The sequence below is a fragment of the Gouania willdenowi genome, chromosome 24 (assembly GCF_900634775.1).
Source record: "Gouania willdenowi chromosome 24, fGouWil2.1, whole genome shotgun sequence".
Lineage (NCBI taxonomy): Eukaryota > Metazoa > Chordata > Actinopteri > Blenniiformes > Gobiesocidae > Gouania > Gouania willdenowi.
Window position 1 is genome coordinate 23980620 of NC_041066.1, and position 21895 is coordinate 24002514.

General features: G+C 38.8%; 1 protein-coding gene across 5 annotated transcripts in view; it reads left to right on the forward strand.

Moving 5' to 3' along the window:
- The window catches only part of syne1a (spectrin repeat containing, nuclear envelope 1a), a 214427-nt gene that overhangs the window by 76358 nt on the left and 116174 nt on the right, over positions 1-21895 (forward strand). For all 5 annotated transcript variants that reach the window (XM_028439484.1, XM_028439485.1, XM_028439487.1 and 2 more), the window contains exons 45-56: positions 757-960; positions 2320-2527; positions 3266-3378; positions 4310-4515; positions 4586-4747; positions 5386-5665; positions 5808-5980; positions 8521-8830; positions 8902-9066; positions 10404-10763; positions 16449-16585; positions 21138-21315. In XM_028439484.1, the coding sequence (XP_028295285.1) occupies positions 757-960; positions 2320-2527; positions 3266-3378; positions 4310-4515; positions 4586-4747; positions 5386-5665; positions 5808-5980; positions 8521-8830; positions 8902-9066; positions 10404-10763; positions 16449-16585; positions 21138-21315 (2496 nt within the window). The remainder of the gene's footprint in view (positions 1-756; positions 961-2319; positions 2528-3265; positions 3379-4309; positions 4516-4585; positions 4748-5385; positions 5666-5807; positions 5981-8520; positions 8831-8901; positions 9067-10403; positions 10764-16448; positions 16586-21137; positions 21316-21895) is intronic.

Below are 21895 nucleotides of genomic sequence, written 5' to 3' on the forward strand. Positions count from 1 at the left end.
CGTTGCTCAGGTGGTAGAGGGTCGTCTTCTGATCGAGAGGTTGGGGGTTCGATCCCAGTACCTGACTGTGTCAAAGTGTCCTTGGGCAAGACACTGAACCCTAAGTTGCTCCCAGTGGTCGACTAGCGCCTTGCATGGCAGTCCTGTCCCACTGGTGTGTGAATGTGAGAGTGACTGGGTGAATGAGCTGATATGTAAAGTGCTTTGGGACTGTTTCAGTGGTGATAAAGCTCTATATAAATCAAGTCCATTTACCATGAGAGTAAAATCTAAATACAAACAGGATGTTGTGTGTGTTATGGTCACTCGAGCGTTATAGAGAATATGGAACATTTAGTGAGATTATATTTGTTAGGTTTCACTCATTTTGAAATACTGTCATCACCTCTGTTATTATTTTAAAGACTTTGCAGATGTTTGCGTCTGATTACTTTAGTAGAGCAGGAAATTACTGGAATTAGTTGATTTAATGCTGAGGACTGTACTTTTTAAAGATACGACTTTATTCTCAAAATATTAGTTTTATTCTCGAAATATTACGACTTAAATCTCGTAGTGCCCTGATTTATTTTAGTTTTAATGTGGCCCTAATACGCCGTTGTACATGCAGAGTTTATGGTAGCTTGTTTTTCATTTTGTTTGGTTTCAAATATTGTGCGTTGTTGCGTTAAGGTCAACACGAGTCGCCATTTTTATTTATTCTTATAGTCACAAAGTTTCTAAATGGATTTGTTTTAATTTAATTTTTTAACCCAGGTCCTGGAGTCAGACCTGAGGAAGAAACTGAGCCACGTTCAGGAGGTTTACAACCAGACCAAACACACGCTGACATACTTCAGCTTTCAGAAGCAGCGTCTGGAGGACCTTCTGTCCCAGATGATGGAGCGACTGGAGGCTATGGAGGGTTCTCTATCAGACCTCACTGAGGCTTCTTCTGCTGAGGATATTAGTAGAGTTAAGGTAAAGTTTGTACTAACGTACTACTCATACTAACGTACTACTCATACTAACGTACTACTCATACTAACGTACTACTCATACTAACGTACTACTCATACTAACGTACTACTCATACTAACGTACTACTCCTAACGTACTACTCATCCTAACGTACTACTCATACTAACGTACTACTCATACTAACGTACTACTCATCCTAACGTACTACTCATACTAACGTACTACTCATACTAACGTACTACTCATACTAACGTACTACTCCTCCTAACGTACTACTCATCCTAACGTACTACTCATACTAACGTACTACTCATCCTAACGTACTACTCATACTAACGTACTACTCATGGTAACGTACTACTCATACTAACGTACTGCTCATACTAACGTACTACTCATACTAACGTACCACTCATACTAACGTACTACTCATACTAACGTACCACTCATCCTAACGTACTACTCATACTAACGTACTACTCATACTAACGTACTACTCATACTAACGTACCACTCATACTAACGTACTACTCATACTAACGTACCACTCATCCTAACGTACTACTCATACTAACGTACTACTCATACTAACGTACTGCTCATACTAACGTACTACTCATACTAACGTACCACTCATACTAACGTACTACTCATACTAACGTACCACTCATCCTAACGTACTACTCATACTAACGTACTACTCATACTAACGTACTACTCATACTAACGTACCACTCATACTAACGTACTACTCATACTAACGTACCACTCATCCTAACGTACTACTCATACTAACGTACTACTCATACTAACGTACTACTCATACTAACGTACCACTCATACTAACGTACCACTCATCCTAACGTACTACTCATCCTAACGTACTACTCATCCTAACGTACTACTCATACTAACGTACTACTCATCCTAACGTACTACTCATACTAACGTACTACTCATACTAACGTACTACTCATACTAACGTACTACTCATACTAATGTACTTCTCATACTAACGTACTACTCATACTAATGTACTTCTCATACTAACGTACTACTCAATTGTCCCATGATGCATTGCGAGTGGAATGTAAATTGGTCCTGGGACCGTCTTCAAGATCAAAATTAAACATTGTGTACAACTTTAGGCAGATATGTTTACCACTGAATTAGCAATTTACACAATGATTCGTGTTTTCTGTCATTTTTACTGTACTTTCTCCTGCGGGCTGAATTAGATGCAGGAAAGTGCAGATAGTCATTTCAACACAAACTCAGCATCCTCTGACCTACATATGTTGAATATAACATCCATATTTGTATATAATACTGTATTTGTGACTCACTCTGCGTTCACAGGACCTACAGAGTGTGGTTCAGCTACAAAGAGCTGACATGGAATCAGCTGGAGACGCTCTGGCGGCGCTGTGCAGGTCCCACCCCTCAGAGGAGCTGTCTCACCTCTCCTCTGATCTCACCTCCATCGCCAAACGCACCGAGGCCGTCGCACAACGCTGCAGTAAAACCAGGGGCAGCTTACAGGATGGCCTCGTACTGCACTTTAACGGTAAGAAATCTGCTGAGTGTTGCTTTTTGTTCAGTTCAGGGAAGATTTTCAATGTAAAACAGATTTGATAGAAGTCTGCAACTAGTGGTTGTTCGCAAAGATCAGGAGCACTTAACGCTTTTCTGTCTCCCAGTCAAACAAACCATTTAGAGACATTAGTGCAACAGATTATCCTCCATTTTTCTCCCCAGAGCTCTACTCAGCCCACACACACACACACGTACACACACACGTGCACGCGCACACACCCACACACACGCACACACGCACACACACGTACACACACACACACACACACACCCACACACACATACACAGGAAAAAACACACATGCACGGATGCACACATACACAAACACACACAAACACACATGCATACACAAACACTCGCACAGGCAAAAACACATGCATGCACACACACATGTACAGGCACAGACACACACACACACTCACGGACACACACGTACACATGCGCACACAGGCACGCACCCACACAGACATGTGCACACACACGCACACACACACGCACACACACACACACACACACACCTGTGCCACTAACAGTCATGTTGCCCTCATCACATCTGCTCTCTTAGGGATGCGTTTGAGTCTTTGTTGCCGGAGCAACCTCGGCCTAGACACGCCCACACTTCCCATCTGCCTCAACACTTGGCCTCCGCCCACATTGCTCCTCCAGATTTCCTCCTCTTCTTATTGTTGTTATTCATGTTTCAAACAGAACTTGTGCAGAACTTCCAGACGTGGCTCACAGATCTGAAGTTAGAACTGAACGACTGCTCGACTCAGGCAGGAGAAGCTGTTGTGCTCAGATCCAAATTACAAAGATTAAAGGTAACACACATATCACATTTATACTTTTACACTACGATAAATTAATCCTCCACTGTTTTTACAAATGTGGCCTAAAATCTTTACAATGTACTTAGAAGATCAATGCATAATATAACACATTATTTTGCTCCATATATTAGTTTAATTACCTTTTATAAATGGTGTGTTCCTTCATCTTGAAATCACATGATTGATGATGTCACACGGCCCCATTGCCTGTAAACATCCCATTGTTTTCTATTGGAGTGAAACATTCAGCCTGATTTTTAGATCATTTAGCAACTTTTTAGATAATTCAAAATGACAACTTGTGCTGCATTTGGTTGCTCTAAATAATAAGGAAAAGGTAAAGATATTAATATAACCTTCTTTTGTTTATCGAAAGAAAAAAAAAATCTGTGACCACAGGGGGCGACAGTTCCAACTCTGTGGTTTGGTAGTAGACAATGAAGCAGAGAAGAAGAGCTTTCCTAAGGGGCCTTTACTCTTCCTTAAACAGTGCGCTGACACGCTTTGGTGGCTGAAGTTAGAGAGTAAATCCATGGACAAACTCTGAGGATGGAAGTCCTTTTGGATAAGAGTCCTTCAACTGTTTACCCTGATTATTTAGAGCAATCAAAAGCAGCACAAGTTGTAGAATGATCTAAAAAGCTGCTAAATGATGTAATAAGCTGTACATTGTAAAGTAGTCCCATTCAGTTAATAAAACAAATATGTTGCAAAATAATGTGTTTTGTTTGGCATTGATCTATTAATAAGTACATTTCAAAGATTTTAGGCCACATTTGTAAAAACAGTGGATGAACTTTTTCAGCCCTCACTAGTTTTGTTCAGCCACAATCTTTACATGTGCATAAAAATATTCATATTGTGGCAAAATAAAACAGAGCTGTTTCACATTCCTATTTTTTCTTCTTTCCAACATCCTCAGGGCTTTGCCGAGAGGACGTCCGAGGGCGAGGAGCGTCTTTCCCATCTTCAGGAAGAAGCCCAGAAGCTTGAGCTCCACCTTCATAAAGCTGCAGCCGCACAGGTCCAAGAACACGTGTCCTTGTGTCAGAGAGAGTGGAGGAGCGTCGTGGACGGGTGCTCTCAGACCCAGCAGGACTTGGAGGAGAGCATTAAGCATCTAAAGAAGTAATCCTGACACGATCGTCATGCAAAGTACTTTAGATTAGATTTAAATGTGCATTCTGTTTTCTTCCAGTTTTGATGATTGTGTGGAAAACATCAGAGTCTGGTTGAAGCAGATGGATCTGAGTCTGAAAAGTGAGCCCATCTTTGGGTCAGAGAGCCAGCAAACTGCCCCGGATGCAAAACAAGAGCTGGAAAGAATAGAAAACCTCAATAAGGACCTGACAGCAAAAGGGTTGGTTTATACTTTCTAAAAAAAAAAAACAATCATAAAGCAAGGCAAATTTATTTGTGTAGTGCATTTCATACACAAGGCAATTTCATGTGCTTTGAAAAGCGCAACAGAAAACTTTTCAGTTTAAAAATCAATAAGAACATCCTAACATCAGCTGTAAAACCATAAAATCAGCAGTCAAATTATTAAAATTAGCAGTAAAAACATTCAAATCAGCAGTAAAAACATTAAAATCAGCAGTAAAATTATTAAATCAGCAGCAAAACCATAAAATCAGCAGTAAAAACATTAAAAATCAGCAGTAAAAACAGTAAAATTATTAAATCAGAGGTAAAAGCACAAAATCAGCTGTAAAAACATTAAATCAGCAGTAAAATTATTAAATCAGCAGTAAAACCATTAAAATCAGCAGTAAAAACATTAAATCAGCAGTAAAACCATTAAAATCAGCAGTAAAATTATTAAATCAGCAGTAAAACCATTAAAATCAGCAGTAAAAACATTAAAACCAGCAGTAAAATTATTAAATCAGCAGTAAAACCATTAAAATCAGTAAACATTAACCTCTATGGGACCATAGTGATCTGGCTTCAGTGATTGATATATTGAAGCAGGTTAACTTCTCGTCTTGTTCTCAGGGAGTCCATCGAGCGTCTCTGCCAGAAGGCCCAGGCTCTGTCTGAAGCCGGCCGGGGGTCTGGACGGGAGGTCAGGGTGATGGGCCAGCTCCAGATGGAGCACCAGGCCCTGCAGAAGGCAGCCAGGGAGAGGCTGAGAGCCTGCCAGGAGAGCCAAGCCTTCGGAGACACGCTGCAGGGAGTCTGGGCCTGGTTGGAGGAGATCCAGGAGCGCCTGGGAACCGTGGACAGCACCATGGGGAGCAAGGAGCAGCTGGAGCAGAGGCTCGACACTGTGCAGGTGAGGGACACTGTAAAGCTCAATTCAACTGATTTAAAGTCGATCAAAATTCTAGGATTCAGTGCACATTTGTTGCTGTTTGAATCCTCATTATTTGTGCCTTTCAAAATAAACTCCTGGAGATCTTTTCCTGTCTGCACAGGACATCCTGCTCCTGAAAGGGGAAGGAGAGGTGAAATTGAACATGGCGATGGGTAAGGGTGAACTGGCCCTACGCAGCTACGGCCCCGGGGGCCAGGACGTGGTCCGCTCTCAGCTGCAGGAAGTGGAAGACGCGTGGGCCACGTTGCTCGTCACTGCAATGAGTTGCCACAGGTATCGGCAATTTCTTCAGCAAACTTTAATCATTAAAATCTTTTATTTTGTAATGCACGTAAACTTTTTCAGTTCTTTCTAAGCTTGTGAATATTTGAGGCGTTAAATATTTGTTCTCATTATATAATATATATAAGAAAATCTAGAACATGAGAAATTTGTTCATAATAAATATTATGTTTTTTTTTTAAAGATGTTTTTTTTTTGATGCAATGGTTTTTGTATTTTTTATGTCACTCGTGAAAAACGAAGGTAACACAAGTTTTATACGTAAGGCTGACATTCATTCATTCATTCATTCGTTCAAAAACATGAAAAATGAAAAAAAACACTCATTATTTGATAATTGTTTCCAAAACCAAGATGAAAAAACGGAAAACGCCTTGTTTTTCAAATTCAAGCTCTTTTGCTTCCGTACAGAAAACAAAAAACAAACACCTTTATCCATTTTCTCCATCACCGATTGGCCAAAGTACGTGACCCAGAAGTGCACTCTCATCCGATGCTAACGGCTATGCTAACGGCAGTTCAGCATGATAAGATCGCTGCATCAGAAACGTGTCCTTTTCACTTTAGCTGGTGTTGAACACAGAACCTCCTCACAGACATTATGGAGGATTTAGAGACTCCTAAGTGTTGTAGAGCTAAAGATATCTCAGAATATGTAACGCTTCACTTCCTGGTCACGTACTTTGGCCAATCGGTGATGGAGAAAAGGAATAAAGGTGTTCGTTTTTCGTTTTCCGTTTTCTGTACCGAAGCAAAAGAGCTTGAATTTGAAAAACAAGGAGTTTTTCGGTTTTTCATTTTAGTTTTGGAAACAAAAATCAAAAAATGAGTGTTTTTTTAATTTTTCATGTTTTTGTTACATAATGAAAAACGAATGATACACAGATTGATTACACTGTCATTAGATCCAAACACACACTGACTGTGACTATTTAGAGGAGCTGACATGTCCACCAGATAGGATGTATAGCAGATCTACTTCTATATTCTGAGAGAGTAGGTGGAGCTTATTACTATACCATATTTACCTTTCTATGTGATGGAGTTCCTGACATATTTAAAGATGAAAATGGAAGAGGAAAAAAAGGAAAAATTGACTCTCACTAAATCGTCCATATCTCAAAAGTATTAATCCGATCAAACTAAAAATGTACAGTGTTTCTATTTGATAATCACAGAACATTTGGTAAAAAATGTCTGACTTTTTGGGGACTAAAGAGTGTGGACCATTTGTTGAAATGACCCTATTAGGTTAATTACATAATAGAGTATTTGTCTCGTCTTCTAAATCAGATTAATGTGTTAGTATTTGTTTGTTGGTGTGTATTTTTTGTGCGTGCGTGTGTGTGCGTGTGTGTGCACGTCGCATTGAGCAATTACGGCCCCTCCTAGAAAACAATCTGAACTCATTAGGGACTAAGTGGTAGATGGCAGAGAGGACGTCACACATGGACTGTGTTTGTGTTTAGGATTGAAGAGATGACGGGAGGCGAGGGGTAGCAGGTGACATCACAGGCTCTGTGTGTGTGTGCGTGTGTGTTGGCATTATTGGTACCAGCGAGGGTAACAGATGGCATGGAAGATAATAATGAATGATTGTTTGTGTTTGTTTCTCTTTAACTCTGCCAATGAAATTCAATAATGACATTAAATCTGAAATGATGTCATTCCTTTTTTTTTGTACCCTAAAATTATTTTGAAACATACATTTAATGTGTTTTACATGTTTGTTTTTTTAAAAGTTGCTCTAAACTTTGTACACACTTTGTATAGTCTATCTATCTATCTATCTATCTATCTATCTATCTATCTATCTATCTATCTAGTATCTATCTATCTATCTATATAGTATCTATCTATCTATCTATAGTATCTATCTATCTATAGTATCTATCTATCTATCTATCTATGTAGTATCTATCTATAGTATCTATCTATCTATATCTAGTATCTATCTATCTATCTATCTAGTATCTATCTATAGTATCTATCTATATCTAGTATCTATCTATCTATCTATCATCTATCTATCTAGTATCTATCTATCTAGTATCTATCTATAGTATCTATCTATCTATAGTATCTATCTATCTATCTATCTATCTATCTATCTATAGTATCTATCTATCTATCTATCTATCTATAGTATCTATCTATCTATAGTATCTATCTATCTATCGATCTATCTATCTATCTAGTATCTATCTATCTATCTATCTATCTATAGTATCTATCTATCTATAGTATCTATCTATCTATCTATTTATCTATCTATAGTATCTGTCTATCTATCTATCTATCTATCTATCTATCTATCTATCTATCTAGTATCTATCTATAGTATCTATCTATCTATAGTATCTATCCAGTATATATCTATGTATCTAAATAAAAGGTGACTGTACGTCATAATACCACAGGAAATAATAGCTTTTGTAACTTTTAGTGTAACTTCCTTGTTAGCGTTTGTTTGTTAGTTTCCATATTTATGAAACCTTTTTTTTCTTCTTCGTCCATTCCTTGTTTTCCAGCCGGTTGGAGTGGACCGTGTCCCAGTGGGGGGGATACATCGAGAGCGCGGCCCAGCTGCAGTGCAGGATGGAGGCCGTGGAGCGGGAGGTGTGCGTCCCACTCCCCCCTCAGCCCGGGCCCAGGGAGAAAGCCTCCCAGCTGGAGAGGCTCCGGGCCCTCCTGGTGGACCTGGAGGACCACCAGATGGCGCTGTCCACCCTGGAGGAAAAAGCCAGAGAGCTGTTTAAGAAGACGGGCGATGCCAGCTTTAACCACGGAGCTCGCACCCAGCTCCAGGTCCAGTTTGATGAGCTCACAGCTGTGGTGGTGGTACGTACTAACATTTATTTATAACTTTGATTAACATGAAAATAACCCCCAGTGTTTATGTCCACCTGCAGGAGAGAGTGCGTCTGTCCCAGGCAGTCGTGTTGGAGCACCAGGAGTACTTGGAGGCTGTGAGAGAGCTCACTGATTGGTTGATGACCGCAGGGGAGGAGCTACAACACTGGTCGGACACATCCGGAGACTCCGCCTCCATCAAAGTGAAACTATCAGACGTGAGGGTAAGGATTGATTCGCCTGCTCAGAACTTTGAACCAAGATAAATCAACTTATGTTTATATGTGGAGTAACCAATCAGAAGTAATCATTTAGTATTGGTCAGAAATGAGGGGAAATCAGCTTTGTGCTTAAAAAGTATAAAACTTTCTATTTCAGTCAACTTTCACCCACGACTTTGTGTCGCAAGTAACGTCATTTAAAAAATGTCAATAATTAGCTTAAACTGGCAAATGATGGGCATGGCAAATCATGAATGTGGTTAAATTCGCAAAAATAATCATGAAATATGGTGAAAAGAGGTTAAAAGTGACAATAATGGGTCAACATATGTGACATTAGGTGGAAAAGTGGTGGAAATTATTTATAAGTTCTGAAAATGTCTGGAAAGTGGGGAAAAAATGCAGAAAAAGCATTGAAATGGGAGTGATTTAGCAAAAATGCATTAAAAGGAGCAAAAAGATGGCAAGAAAAAATGATGTAAATGGGTTAAAATATGGCAAGTTTGGTGTAGTTGCAGAAAAAGGGTAAAAATAAGCAGAAATGGGCTCAAATTGTTCAGAAAATATTCTTTGGTTTTTTTTCAAGGCATCTGGCCACACCCTTCCAGTGTCTCACGATCCCCAAACGGGGTCCTGACCCCAAGGTTGAGAACCCCTGCTCTAAGGGACAGCACATGACAAGAACCGAAAACAGCGACTGCTAAATGATCTAAAAAGTTACTAAATGATCCATAAATCAGGCTGAATGTTTCACTCCAATAGAAAACAATGGGATGTTTACAGGCAGTGGGGCCCTGTGACATCATCAATCACATGACTTAAAGATGGAGGAACACAGGCTCTAAAACCGTAAAGTAGTCCCATATTTAAAACTTAATAAAATAATTATGGTCCATAATAGTGTGTTCTAGTAGACATAGATCTACTATTACGGACATTTCAAAGACTTTAGGCCACATTTGTAAAAATATGGAGGATCCCTTAAACGTCCATCATGAATACTAAGATGATCAGATGTTGTTTTTGTTTTTTGTTCCTGTTTAAACCCTCTGTCATCACAAGTGTTTGCTCTTCACATCGTTTGCCAACAGAACAAAAGCATCATCAGGGATTGTGAGGATCACAGGAAGTAATCGAGTACCGAGATGGTTAAAAAATAAAAGCATCCGAAGCTCGTGATGCACAGATTTGATCAAAAGGTTTGATGTGTACAAAGACGGTTGTGGAGCAGGGGCCGTGTGTGTGTGTGTGTGTGTGTGTGTGTGTATAAATAGAATCTGCTGCTGGTTTCCGTAGCCACAGTTTCCGTAGCAACTTTGCGTCTCGTCCTCTCTCTTCAGGAGCGCGTGGAGTGTCGACTCCTTGAGGGCCGATCCCGCCTCAGCCGCGTGCGTCGTAGCGCCGCGTCCACGGCCGAGCACACGGCGGCGGGGGGGTGCGAGGCCATCGACCGGCAGCTGGGGGCTCTGTCGCACGCCCTGGAACAGTGGGAGGGGGCCGCTCTGAGGGCCAGGGACGGCCTGGAGGGGGCCCTGGCTGCTGCCGCCACTTCAGAGAAGGAGTACGAGCGTCTGACGGCGCGGCTGGATGACCAATCAAAGGAGTTCGAGGGGTGTCTGAGGGGGTGGAGCCAGGAGCTGATCAAAGCCGAGGGGCGGAGCAGTGGAGAGGAAGCCGTGGAGGGATGGCAGCTCGCTAAGGTGGAGTGAAATGAAAATGCTTCAATAATCCTCTGGTTATCTTTGCATAACTGTTTATTTTCAATGCAGTGGCTGTTTGCGTGTGTGTGTGTGTGTGTGTACGTGCTTAATTAATCACTTTCTTTCTTTTTTTAGACCTATTTGCAGGGATGTGTATGACGGCATAGTAGGGCCACATTAAAAAAGAAAAACATCTGACATAAAGTCATAATATTTCAAGATTAAAGTTGTAATATTTCAAAATGAAAGTTGTAATATTTTGAGTATAAAGTCGTAATTTTATGAGACTAAATTTGTATCGTAACTCACTCAGTGCCATTGACGAGATATCTCGTCATTTGCGTTTTTTCACGGGGATTACTAGAAAACACCCTGGCGGAGGTTCCTCATCAATATCTAAGCTTTGGGGTGATGTAGTGACCAACTGTGCCCTGAAGATGGCAGCAGTACACCTTTAGATGAGAGATTAGCCACTGATGCTACCCAGCAAAGAAGTAAGAAGCAGGAACGAGGGAGATTATGGTGCTACAGAGTGATATTGTTACGTATCCAGCAGCACACAGCTCCACATACTAACACAGAACATGTGTGGACCTGAGTGGATTATTGATAATGTTGTGATCGTGAGATAAAACCATCAACTAACAGGGCCAAATGGGTCATCACTGCGTGTCGGGAGGGGGGGGTCCAAAATACCCCCAGCCTGTGAGCCAGATAGCAAAATAATAGGTGACATGGTAGCAGCACACCTTTGGATGAGAGATCATCCATGCTCAGCAGAGCTCAGAGGGAGAGGAGGAAAGGAGTTTATGAGACAGAAAATGGCGCTACGTACGAGGGTTGACATTCACAGCAGCGCACCCTCGACCAGAGCATGTGTTGAACTCTTGGATAATGTGGTGATGGCGAGATAAAACCGTATAAAAACGGGGAATGCAGTGACACTCTGTATGTCCGGGAGGAAGAGGAAGTTACGTCTGTGTGCAGACTGACGTAAGAGAAAGTTGGAGGAACGGCAAAATACAGTAAGAATTCCATTCAACTCTGACATAGATAGATAAATAATAATAATAATAATAATAATAATAATAATAATAGCTTTAAAGTCACTGACAAGGTTTTTTTTAGAAAAAGGCTTTTTTCTCAGCTTTTTGCTCTGAAACTGAAGATTCGTGTAAAACTTGCTCTATTCAACGGCTGATTACAAAAGAATGAAACGAGCCAGAAACAAATGTTTTTTTTTTTGATGAAAGTAGAGGCTTCAATCCTTCAGAATATGGTGTCAGATTTCAGATAGTCATAGTAGAAAATATTCTGTGGGTCTTTAAAAATCAGTCAAAATGCTCAAAAACGGCTGGTACTGAGGGGGTAGAAAATCTGAAAATGGCTGGCACTGAATGAGTTAATAAAATCTTAATTTTATGGGATTAAAGTTGTAACATTTCAAGATTAAAATCATAATATCTCAAGATTAAAGTTGTAATATTTCAAAATGAAAGTCGTAATATTTGACTATTTTTTTTGTTTTTTGTTTACTGTGCACATGCTGTGTTGGTCAACACTACAATGCATGTTTTGTTATCGCAATTAAATAAATTCATATTTCAAAATTAAGGTCGTGATATTTCAAAATTAAAGTCGTTTTATTTCGAGATTAAAGTCGTAATATTTTTAGAATAAAGTTGTAATTTTACGAGAATGAAATAATAGTTTTTTTCACTTCAACTTGATGATGACTATTCTCAAAATATTATGACTTCAATCTCAAAATATTATGATTTTAATCTAATAAAATTACGACTTTATTCTCAAAAATTGCAAATTTAACCTTGTAGTACTCGATGTATTTTTATTTGAATCTGGCCCAAATATGAAATTGTAGAAATCAGCTTTGTGCTTTAAATGTCTTAAACTTTTTATTTCCATTAATTTTCTCCCATGAGTTTGTTCTTCTTTATGCAGCAGATCTGATCACATGGAGCTAATATTTAAAAAAATAATAATAATAGAAAAATATCTCATCCTCTAAAAAAACAAGAAATAACTTTAATGAAATTAAATTAAAATGTAAATAACTACAGAAAATTAAGCAAATAACATTGTGAATAAAGATTGAATGAAAAATAAAACTAAAATGTATTAATTTTGTTTAGTTTAATTTGGTAACTTCTAGTCAAATGTCCTTCTTAGCATTGAAAACAATAAACTTTAAAAAGTAAAAAAAAAAAAAAAGTAATTAAATACAGAAATTTCACCGAAATAACATAAAGATGGCGTTGTGAATAAATATTAAGTGAAAAATAAAGCCTAAATTTATGAGCATCATCTGGTTATTTTTGCATAACTGTTTATTTTTAATGCATTGGCTGCCTTGTGTGTGTGTGTGTGTGTGTGTGTGTGTGAGTTTTTAGTTAATCACTTTCCTTGCTTTTTTTTAGACCTATCTGCATTCTGCATTCAGCGAGGCTGTCAGTAATTATCCATTCTTTTCATAAATCCTAAAACCAGATTAGTTAGTAAATCAGCTTTGGGACAGAGTGACGGCTTCAATCCCATCAGCTTCCTTATTTTACGCTTTTGTTTTCCTCCATTATTTTCTGCTATCTCGCCCCAAACAAAGATGTTTTCTTGTTGACTGTGTGCAGCAGACGTTGCGTTCAGGGGCGTCCTTTTCCTTTCACAGGATGTTTAGAAGACTCTCAGTGTACAGTTGAGGACTTGGTAGTAGGTAGGTAGACACACGTAGGGCCCCCACGCTGTGATTTTGATCCCCTACGGCAGACATGGGCAACTGGTGGCCTGGGGTCCACATGTGGCCCTTAGCTAAATTGTAAACGGCCCCCAAAGTAAATGGATGAAGTAACTCCAAAAACACAAAAGACAGGACATGATAAATACACAAAATGACAATTAAAACACACAAAATGACAACAAAAACACACAAAAGAACTTATAAAACACAAAAGATGTGAATAAACTAACATAAATACACTAAACAACGAAAACACACAGGATGAGTAAAAAAATGACACATACCGACACGAAAATGCAAAAAACAACAACAACAGCTGACCAAACTATTTGTTCTCTCGTGTATTAATACTCTGATTGGTCATTGTTCTAAACGCTGACAGGAATGATGAAAATGTGTTCGTCAGATCAGACAATCATATTTTTGTGGCCCCTGTGGGGTTCAAGTTGCCGTTCTCTGCCCTATGCTGTGATGTTGGCTCCCACACTGTGTTTCATCCAACGTAGGGGGGGTTTTCTCTAGTTTTTTCTTTTTTTAATCAGTATCGTTGTAATAATTGTTGCAAACTTGGACACAAAAGGGACTTCCAGGCGTTCATGGGTTGTTTAAACTTTATTTAATGTTTAGAGAGAATGATTGTTTTCCTTCAGTTGCAGCCGCCAGATATTAGTTTGGACCAGCAGAGGGCGCTGGTAACCCAGTGTTTGCTTGGGATGCAGCTATTCTGCGCAGTGAAGAAGAGATGATATTAAAAACCTGACTTTTACAGATATTCACGTAATATTACAGATATTATTTCAGTGCTAAAGGGATAAGGAATCATTTATGAACATGTTTAAGAGTAGAAGGCGGCCAGAAAGAGAGTAGGAGGCCATTCCGCTCGCCGCCTATGCTTCTGGACATCTCTGCTTAACTGCCCTGATGCTGCCTGTCTGCATAAACAGTGTTCTTCATAAATAAAAACTATCAACTGAATAAAACAATAGAAAATTATCCCCCGTGTCCATAACAGCCCCAATATTACTGAGGGTCTCACATAAATACTTTATTTAAATTTGAAAAAAATATATCTTCTTTGCTCTTAAGTGGGTCGCAGATTTTAGGCAGGAAAACGAGCAATTTCAAATATAATTTCCCCAAATTTGCACTTTGACGTATAAATGATTCATGAAGTACAGTATGTAAGGCACCAACAATATCCAAGCAATAAGTGATAGATATCAGTCCCTGTGGAGTTTTTCTTTTAAATTCCATTGATTTTGTGACTAATTAATATTTAATATTGAGAAAATATGAGGAAAAATTTCAGGAAAATTGAGTCATTTGAACAATTTCAGATTGAAAACAAGGCAAGACCTGTATTCGTAAGGTGGATACGTATTTGACAATTTGGAAAAAATTGGCACACATAACAAGCTGTATCTGGATTTGTTGACAAGTTTGTTCTTTTTACTAATTAAATTGTAATTAATAATGCAGGAAAAGCAGAAGACTGACCTTGACCTTAAATATTACCTGGCGAAGGTCAAGGTCACACATTGAAAGGAAATGTTGTTCAATGGTACCAGTCTGAGCACTGGATCTCAATTTGTGGCCAAGTTATAGAGAAAAAAGTATTTTCTTTGTTTTTTTTGTGACGTCATGAACTTTGACCCCTACTGATCTTTTTACTATTAGGTCGTACAGCTTCAGTCCAATGTAATAAAATACTCCACTTGATATGAGCTTTTCATGAATGTAAGTATCAAACTTGCACAATAAATATTGGTAGAGATATGGAACATTTTGGTTTTTGACACTTGACCTTCACATTTTGGCTCCAAAAAAGGTCAACTGCACATCCTTGACATTGTCCCTATGAGATGACATATGTGTCATTAGTGCTGCATTAATAGTCTAGGAGGAGTTCTAGGACAAAGGAGAAATAATTATAAGAACTCCAATGAGAGACTGCAGTCATGTGATTAAAGCTTTGGAAAATTGCAATCCTCCAAACATTGTGGAGTTTCATTGAATTTATGGATTTGAAAAAGCAGAGATTTCTACAACTAAATTATTTTGTATTTTTACACAATGATTCATGTTTTTTGTCATTTTTACTTCATCCTGTGGGCCGAATTGGATGCTCGAAAGGGCCGGATTTGGCCCCCGGGCCTTGAGTTTGACATGTCGCTGTGAAAACTTCCTGTTGGGAACCCGAACACTGTTGCACTCCTCTATGAGCTTGTTGCTCTGTCCCTTCTTTTAATCAGGGTCAAACAGCGGAGAAGGATTCCAGGATTCTCTCCCCTCCTCCTCCTCCTCCTCCTCCTGCTCCTCCTCCTGTTTCCTGTGTCCAGCCTGCATCTCATTGGTGCTCGTTTGTCTGCGTTTGAACCACTTCTTGCATCTGTGAGGGGCTGACAGCTGAATTCCACACAGAGAGAGAGTGTGAGAGAGAGAAGGAAAATGTGTGAGGAGGAGGATGACAACAGGAGAGGGAAGGGCAGAGAAAGTAGCCGGGTTACATGAGGAGGAGGAGGAGCACGGCGAGGTAGGGAGGGTCGTTTCATCGGCGTACGTCACACAGAGAGAGAGAGAAGCAGCTTGTACATATTTCATGGGACAGGATTTTGTGTGTGTGTGTGAGAGCAGAATGTGAGGCATGACGAGTCGAGCGGGAGAGAGAGCGTCATCCACAGCTCCTCCTCTGCTGCTCTGCTGAGGAACAAACGCTGCCATCACACACACACACGCACACACACACACACACACACACACACACACACACACACACACTCAGGCAGCAGCAGCAGTGAGTGAGTATCTGTCAGTCTGTGTGTGTGTGTGTGAACGTGAGCGAGTCCGGGTGCCAATAGGAATGTGGGAACGTTTATTGACAGATGTGCACGTGTGACGCTGACTAGCTTGTGCGTGTGTGTGTGTGTGTGCAGGACACACTGGAGGGCCTGCAGAGCATTGAGCCCATGGCAGAGAAGTTGAAGATCCAGCTGAACGACCTGGTGTGTTACTCCAGGGATTTAGGATCTCAGTCGGAGCGCGTCACAGCGCTCATCAAACAGCACAACAGGTGAGGAAAAATCTGCTTTACTGTGTGTGTGTGTGCGTGTGTGCGTGTGTGCGCGTGTGTGTGTGTGTGTGTGCGCGTGTGTGCGTGTGTGCAGCACAGCTTTGAATTACTTTTCTATTTACTGTTAATTTCCCTGAAAATGTCTCACACTTGTTACAACTGTCCTTGTTATAGGAAGGAATAAATCATTATTTATTATTTATTTATTTATTTTAATTTAACGTTAAACTCACTCTTTTTCTCTACCTCCATCTTCTGACTGAGAGGGAGATTTTTAATCATATTATTTTTGATTTTAAATGTTTTTACTGCTGATTTTAACGTGCCTTTTGATTTTTAAATGGTCAAATGTCAAACTTTTTAATCATGTAAAGCACATTGAATTACCTTGTGTATGAAATGCACTATACTAATAAATTTGCCTTGCCTTTGATAATATTTATACATAAATATATTATTTATTTCCTCGTGTAGGCAAAGTTTTGGAAACTTGTTTTTATTTAATATAACACAAGACGATGAGAAAGTAGCTACAGAAGAGATTGGTTGAATAGATATTATAAATATATCAAAAACGTTTATTGTTTCCATGTCTACATCTTCCTTCAAAATAAAATCCAAAATGAAGTTTAAGCAAAAATCTAGAAAAAAACAAAAACTACTTTGTTCATCATAAGGAAGCACAGGGTTACTGGGGGGCGTGGCATCATGAGGGTGTGGGAGGAGCGGAAGATTTATGAATAAATGGCTTTATTACTGTTCTATAATATTTGATAACAAATTTAATGTTATCTTTATGAGATTTGAAGAAAATAGTCAAAATTGTCTTTTTTTTTTTTTTTTTTTTTTAAAAGGACACTTTTTTTTATTTCATTGCTCTTTGGGGCCCTGAGAGTTCTTTATTCTTCAAACGGGTTAATTAATGGATTAAAAGATCATTTTCTTCATTGATAATTTATTAATAATAAAATGATTTGTCTCGTGTGTTAAGATTTAACTCATTAATCAGACAACTGAGCTATTTCTATAGTGTTATAGGTAAAAATAATCCTTGAATGCTTTTTTTAGTAAAAAAAACTAAGAAAATAAAACATCTTAAAGTGCACCGTGAACACAAAGTTGCGTTTTATGTGTCATCCATGGTGAAGGTGAAAGGTGATGGGGAGCGACGGAGCCACCAGTTGCTAAGCGACATTTAGCCGCCTCCCCTCGGGTGTTCCCTCTCCGCACTCATAAATATTATGCAACACTTCAGTGTAGATGTATTAGAATGATACGTTGGATTTGCATGATGTGATATTATCTGTGATCAACGTTTATTGGCAGCAAATCTGAGTGAATTCAAATAGTTGGAAAGCGTTGCTGAATAATTGGCTTCCTGTGTGTGACAGACTTGGCCTGTGTGCTCTTTGCACCTGTGCTGCATTAAAAAACTTAAAGTAGTGGATGGCAGCGAAGCAACCCCCCCCCCCCCCCACCCCACCCTTTTCCTAACTTATGCCAGATTTTGTCACAACATGAAATGGTTTCCACACCAAAGAACTGCCTGTTGTGTCGGCCTCTGATGCCCTTCTCACAACATCAACACTCGGGGGCTTTGAATGCATCAGTGTGTGTTTAATCAATGTGAATAGCTTTGTAGTGATGCTTACACACACGACCACTAACAGTTTGACCACCTCACACACTCATTCTGCTATATTTGACATAGTGTCCTAATCCTTATTTTGTATTAAAATACTCTTTTTACGTCTCAGAACAGAATGAAAAGCACAGTTAAGTGAATTACTGAGTGTGTTCTAACCCCTAAACAAGCCACATTACAGAACTCACTCACACGTGCTGTCCCTTAGAGGTGAAAAAGACTAAAGTTGCACATATTGTGCCACTGTTTTTTAATAAATGTGCCTGTGCGACATTTTGCATGAGCAACTTTAACCCAGAATTGTGTCTCTGGTCAGACTTTATTGAGTTAACAAGTTCTAATGAACTACGGCCGGGGCCGCAGAACGTCTCTGTGCCGAATAGCACGTACCATGTTACAGAGAATTCAGTCTAATGACTCGGTTCCACCGAGTAAAAAAAGTCTCAGAGAGGATCTAGACATTCGTTCATAGAATATTCATGTCAAATTACAGCCTGATTCAAAGAGCATTAACAGAGGAGTAGTCATTGGGAAAATAGGGCCCCCGTGGCACATACGGAGTAATGATTCAGTGCCACCAACTGTTGCCATATACTTGACTCACAAATAAATGAGAAAACAACTTTAATGCAAAATGCTGAAAAAAGGGGCCCATCAGTAACAGTTTAAAAAAATCGATTTTTTTAACTTGTTTTCTATCTTTTGTTTACCAAAATTTGATAAACGCCGGTTCTTTGCAGCAGACAGATTCTACTTGGGTCAGCATTAAGCAGCAGCAGTGCATCCTGGTTGTCTGTATTTACATGTAGAAGCTCTTCTTCTCTTCTTAATGGCGTCTATGAAACAGCAGAGTTGGAACTGTCGCCCCCTGCTGTCACAGATTTTTTCTGGTCACAAATTTCGGTAAATAAAAGACAAAAACATCGACTTTTTAAACTGTTACTGATTTTTAGATCAACACAAAGCAGCACAAGTTGTTATTTTGACTGAAAAAGCTTCTAAATAATCCTGAATGCTTCACCTCATATAGAACTATATGGACGTCAAACGGTAAACTAGTCCCATTTTAAAAAGTTAATAAAAACAATGTGTTTTGTTAGACATACTGTAGATTTATTAATAAGGACATTTTAAAGGTTTTAGGACACATTTATAAAAACAGTGGAGCATCCCTTTAAACACATGATTATATAATAACACGATTATGTTTAAAAACTACTGGATTTGTGGATATTCTTTGATTTGATCAAACAAATGTTCATATAAATATTAATTTAAAAAACTCCATAGGTAAAATTCCCTGATGAAAACACAGAACATGAACAATAACATGATATATTGTCACTACTGCAGATAAACGACACATAACATCAATCTGTCAGCTCTGGTTCACTATGTCAGCGTCAGCGTGTGTGACCCAGTCATATGTTGTCCTTCAACCCCCAACACCCCACCCCCCATCCTCCCTCACCCCCCATTCCTTCCACTTCACCTACTTTACCGATCCTCCACCTGCCCGACTCTATTAGCTCCTCCTCCATCGTGTGAGGGCAGCTTTGGTCACTATCTGCACCCCGTTTTTATTTCTTTGTTTTTGATGAACATGTGACCGCACACCACACAGTACGGAGCTTCTTCTTTTTTCTCTCCTCTGTCACTCACTCTAGACTCTAGAGCAGACGTAGGCAACTGGCGGCCCGGGGGCCACATGTGGCCTTCAGTCTAATTTTCAGTCTATTTTGTGCAGCGGCCAAAACAAATCCCCCAAAATTTCAAAAAATTGTAAGGAATGTGCGTAAAGCCCAACATAATACACAAAATAACTCCCCAAACACACAAATCGACAGCAAAATGCACAAAGATTCCAAATTCTAAAAATACACAAAATGACAACAAAGACAGACACAACAAGCAAAATTACTATGAAAACACACAAAAAAAACCAACACATTACAGAATAGCTCCAAAGACACACAAACTGTCAACAGAATTACTTAAAATACAGAAAATAACAACAAAAATAAAGAAAGTCACCTCAAAAACGCACAAACCGACAACAAAAATGCAAAAAAATAACAAAAACACACATAATGACTCCAAAAACGCACAAAATCACTGCAAACTGATAAAACCACAAAGACAAAAAAAGACATAATGCTAATAATGTGGCCCTCAGATCAGATACTATCACATTTTTGTTGTCCCTGCTGTGATACAGTTGCCCATGCTTGCACTAAAATATGCAAAAAATGACAATACAGAAACATACAGTAGAAGACTAGAAAAAAACTTCAGAAACGCACAAAACAACCACAAAAAATTAACAAAACGACAACAAAAATACACAAAATGACTCAAAAGACACAGAAAATACAAACAAAAGTACACAAAATGACAAGAAAAACATTTAAAAAAAAAGACTGCAAACCCACAGCACTACAAACAAACAAATCAACAACAGAAATACACAAAAATGACTCCCAAAAAACAGGAAAAATACACAAAAGGACAACAAGAATGCACATAATGACTCATGAAACACAAAATTACAGAAGATACGCAAAACAACAAGAAAAACGTTTTTTTTAAAAAATAACCACTGCAAACCCACAGTACTAACAAACAGAAATACACAAAAATGACTCCAAAAACACGCAAAATCACAACACTAATACACAATATGACTCAAAAAATGTTTTTTGGACAGGAAAAATTCACAAAAGTACAACAGAAATGCACAGAATAAACACACATACACAGAATGGCAGAAAAACACACAAAATGACTCTGAAAACGTTGTTCTTTCCTGTATTAATGCTCAGATTGGTCATTATTCTGAATGCTGATGTCAACGTGGGTAATGTGTCTGATTAAAGCTCTAGAGCGATTTCATCTCTCGTCTTTCAGCCTCAGCCTGCGTGCTTCCAGGGAATGCCAGAACAAGGAGCGTCTGTTGGAGCAGAGGTTTCGTGCAGCGCTCAGAGACTTCCAGCAGTGGTTGGTCAACGCTAAAATCAGCACCGCCAAATGTTTCGATGTCCCACAGACGGTCACGGAGGCCACGGCCGCTCTGCAGAAGATCCAGGTGAGGGGGTGCTTTTGTTGGAGAAAGTATTTGGTCAGTTTATGGGAAAGGAACGGTTCTGATACTAAACTACATGTACGTGTAGGAATGTTTCAGCAACAGTAGGGATGAGAATAACTGTGAATCAATATGTTACATCACATTTTAACCTTAAAAATAAGAATGTTCTACAACTGGATGAAGTCGATCAAAAATGAATCAGAAAAACAACCTTAATAAATAAAAATGTGTTTAAAAAGTGCAAAATAACCACTATTTTAACCTAACAATAAACATATTCTACAATTAAATATAATAGATTAAAAAATAAATTCAGTCCAATAAAAACAAACCTTTTTTTAAAGTGCAAAACAACCAGTAGTTTAACCTAAAAATATGCATATTTTACACCTATTCTACATTGAAATAGAATTAATTGAAAAAAAAAAATTGAAAACCCAAGAAAAACTACTTCAATAAATGAATTAAAAATTAATGTTTTTAAAGTGCAAAATAATCCCTATTTTAACCTAAACATAAGTATATTCTACAATTAAATAGAAAACATTCGGAAAAAAATCAGAAAACCACTGAAAAACCA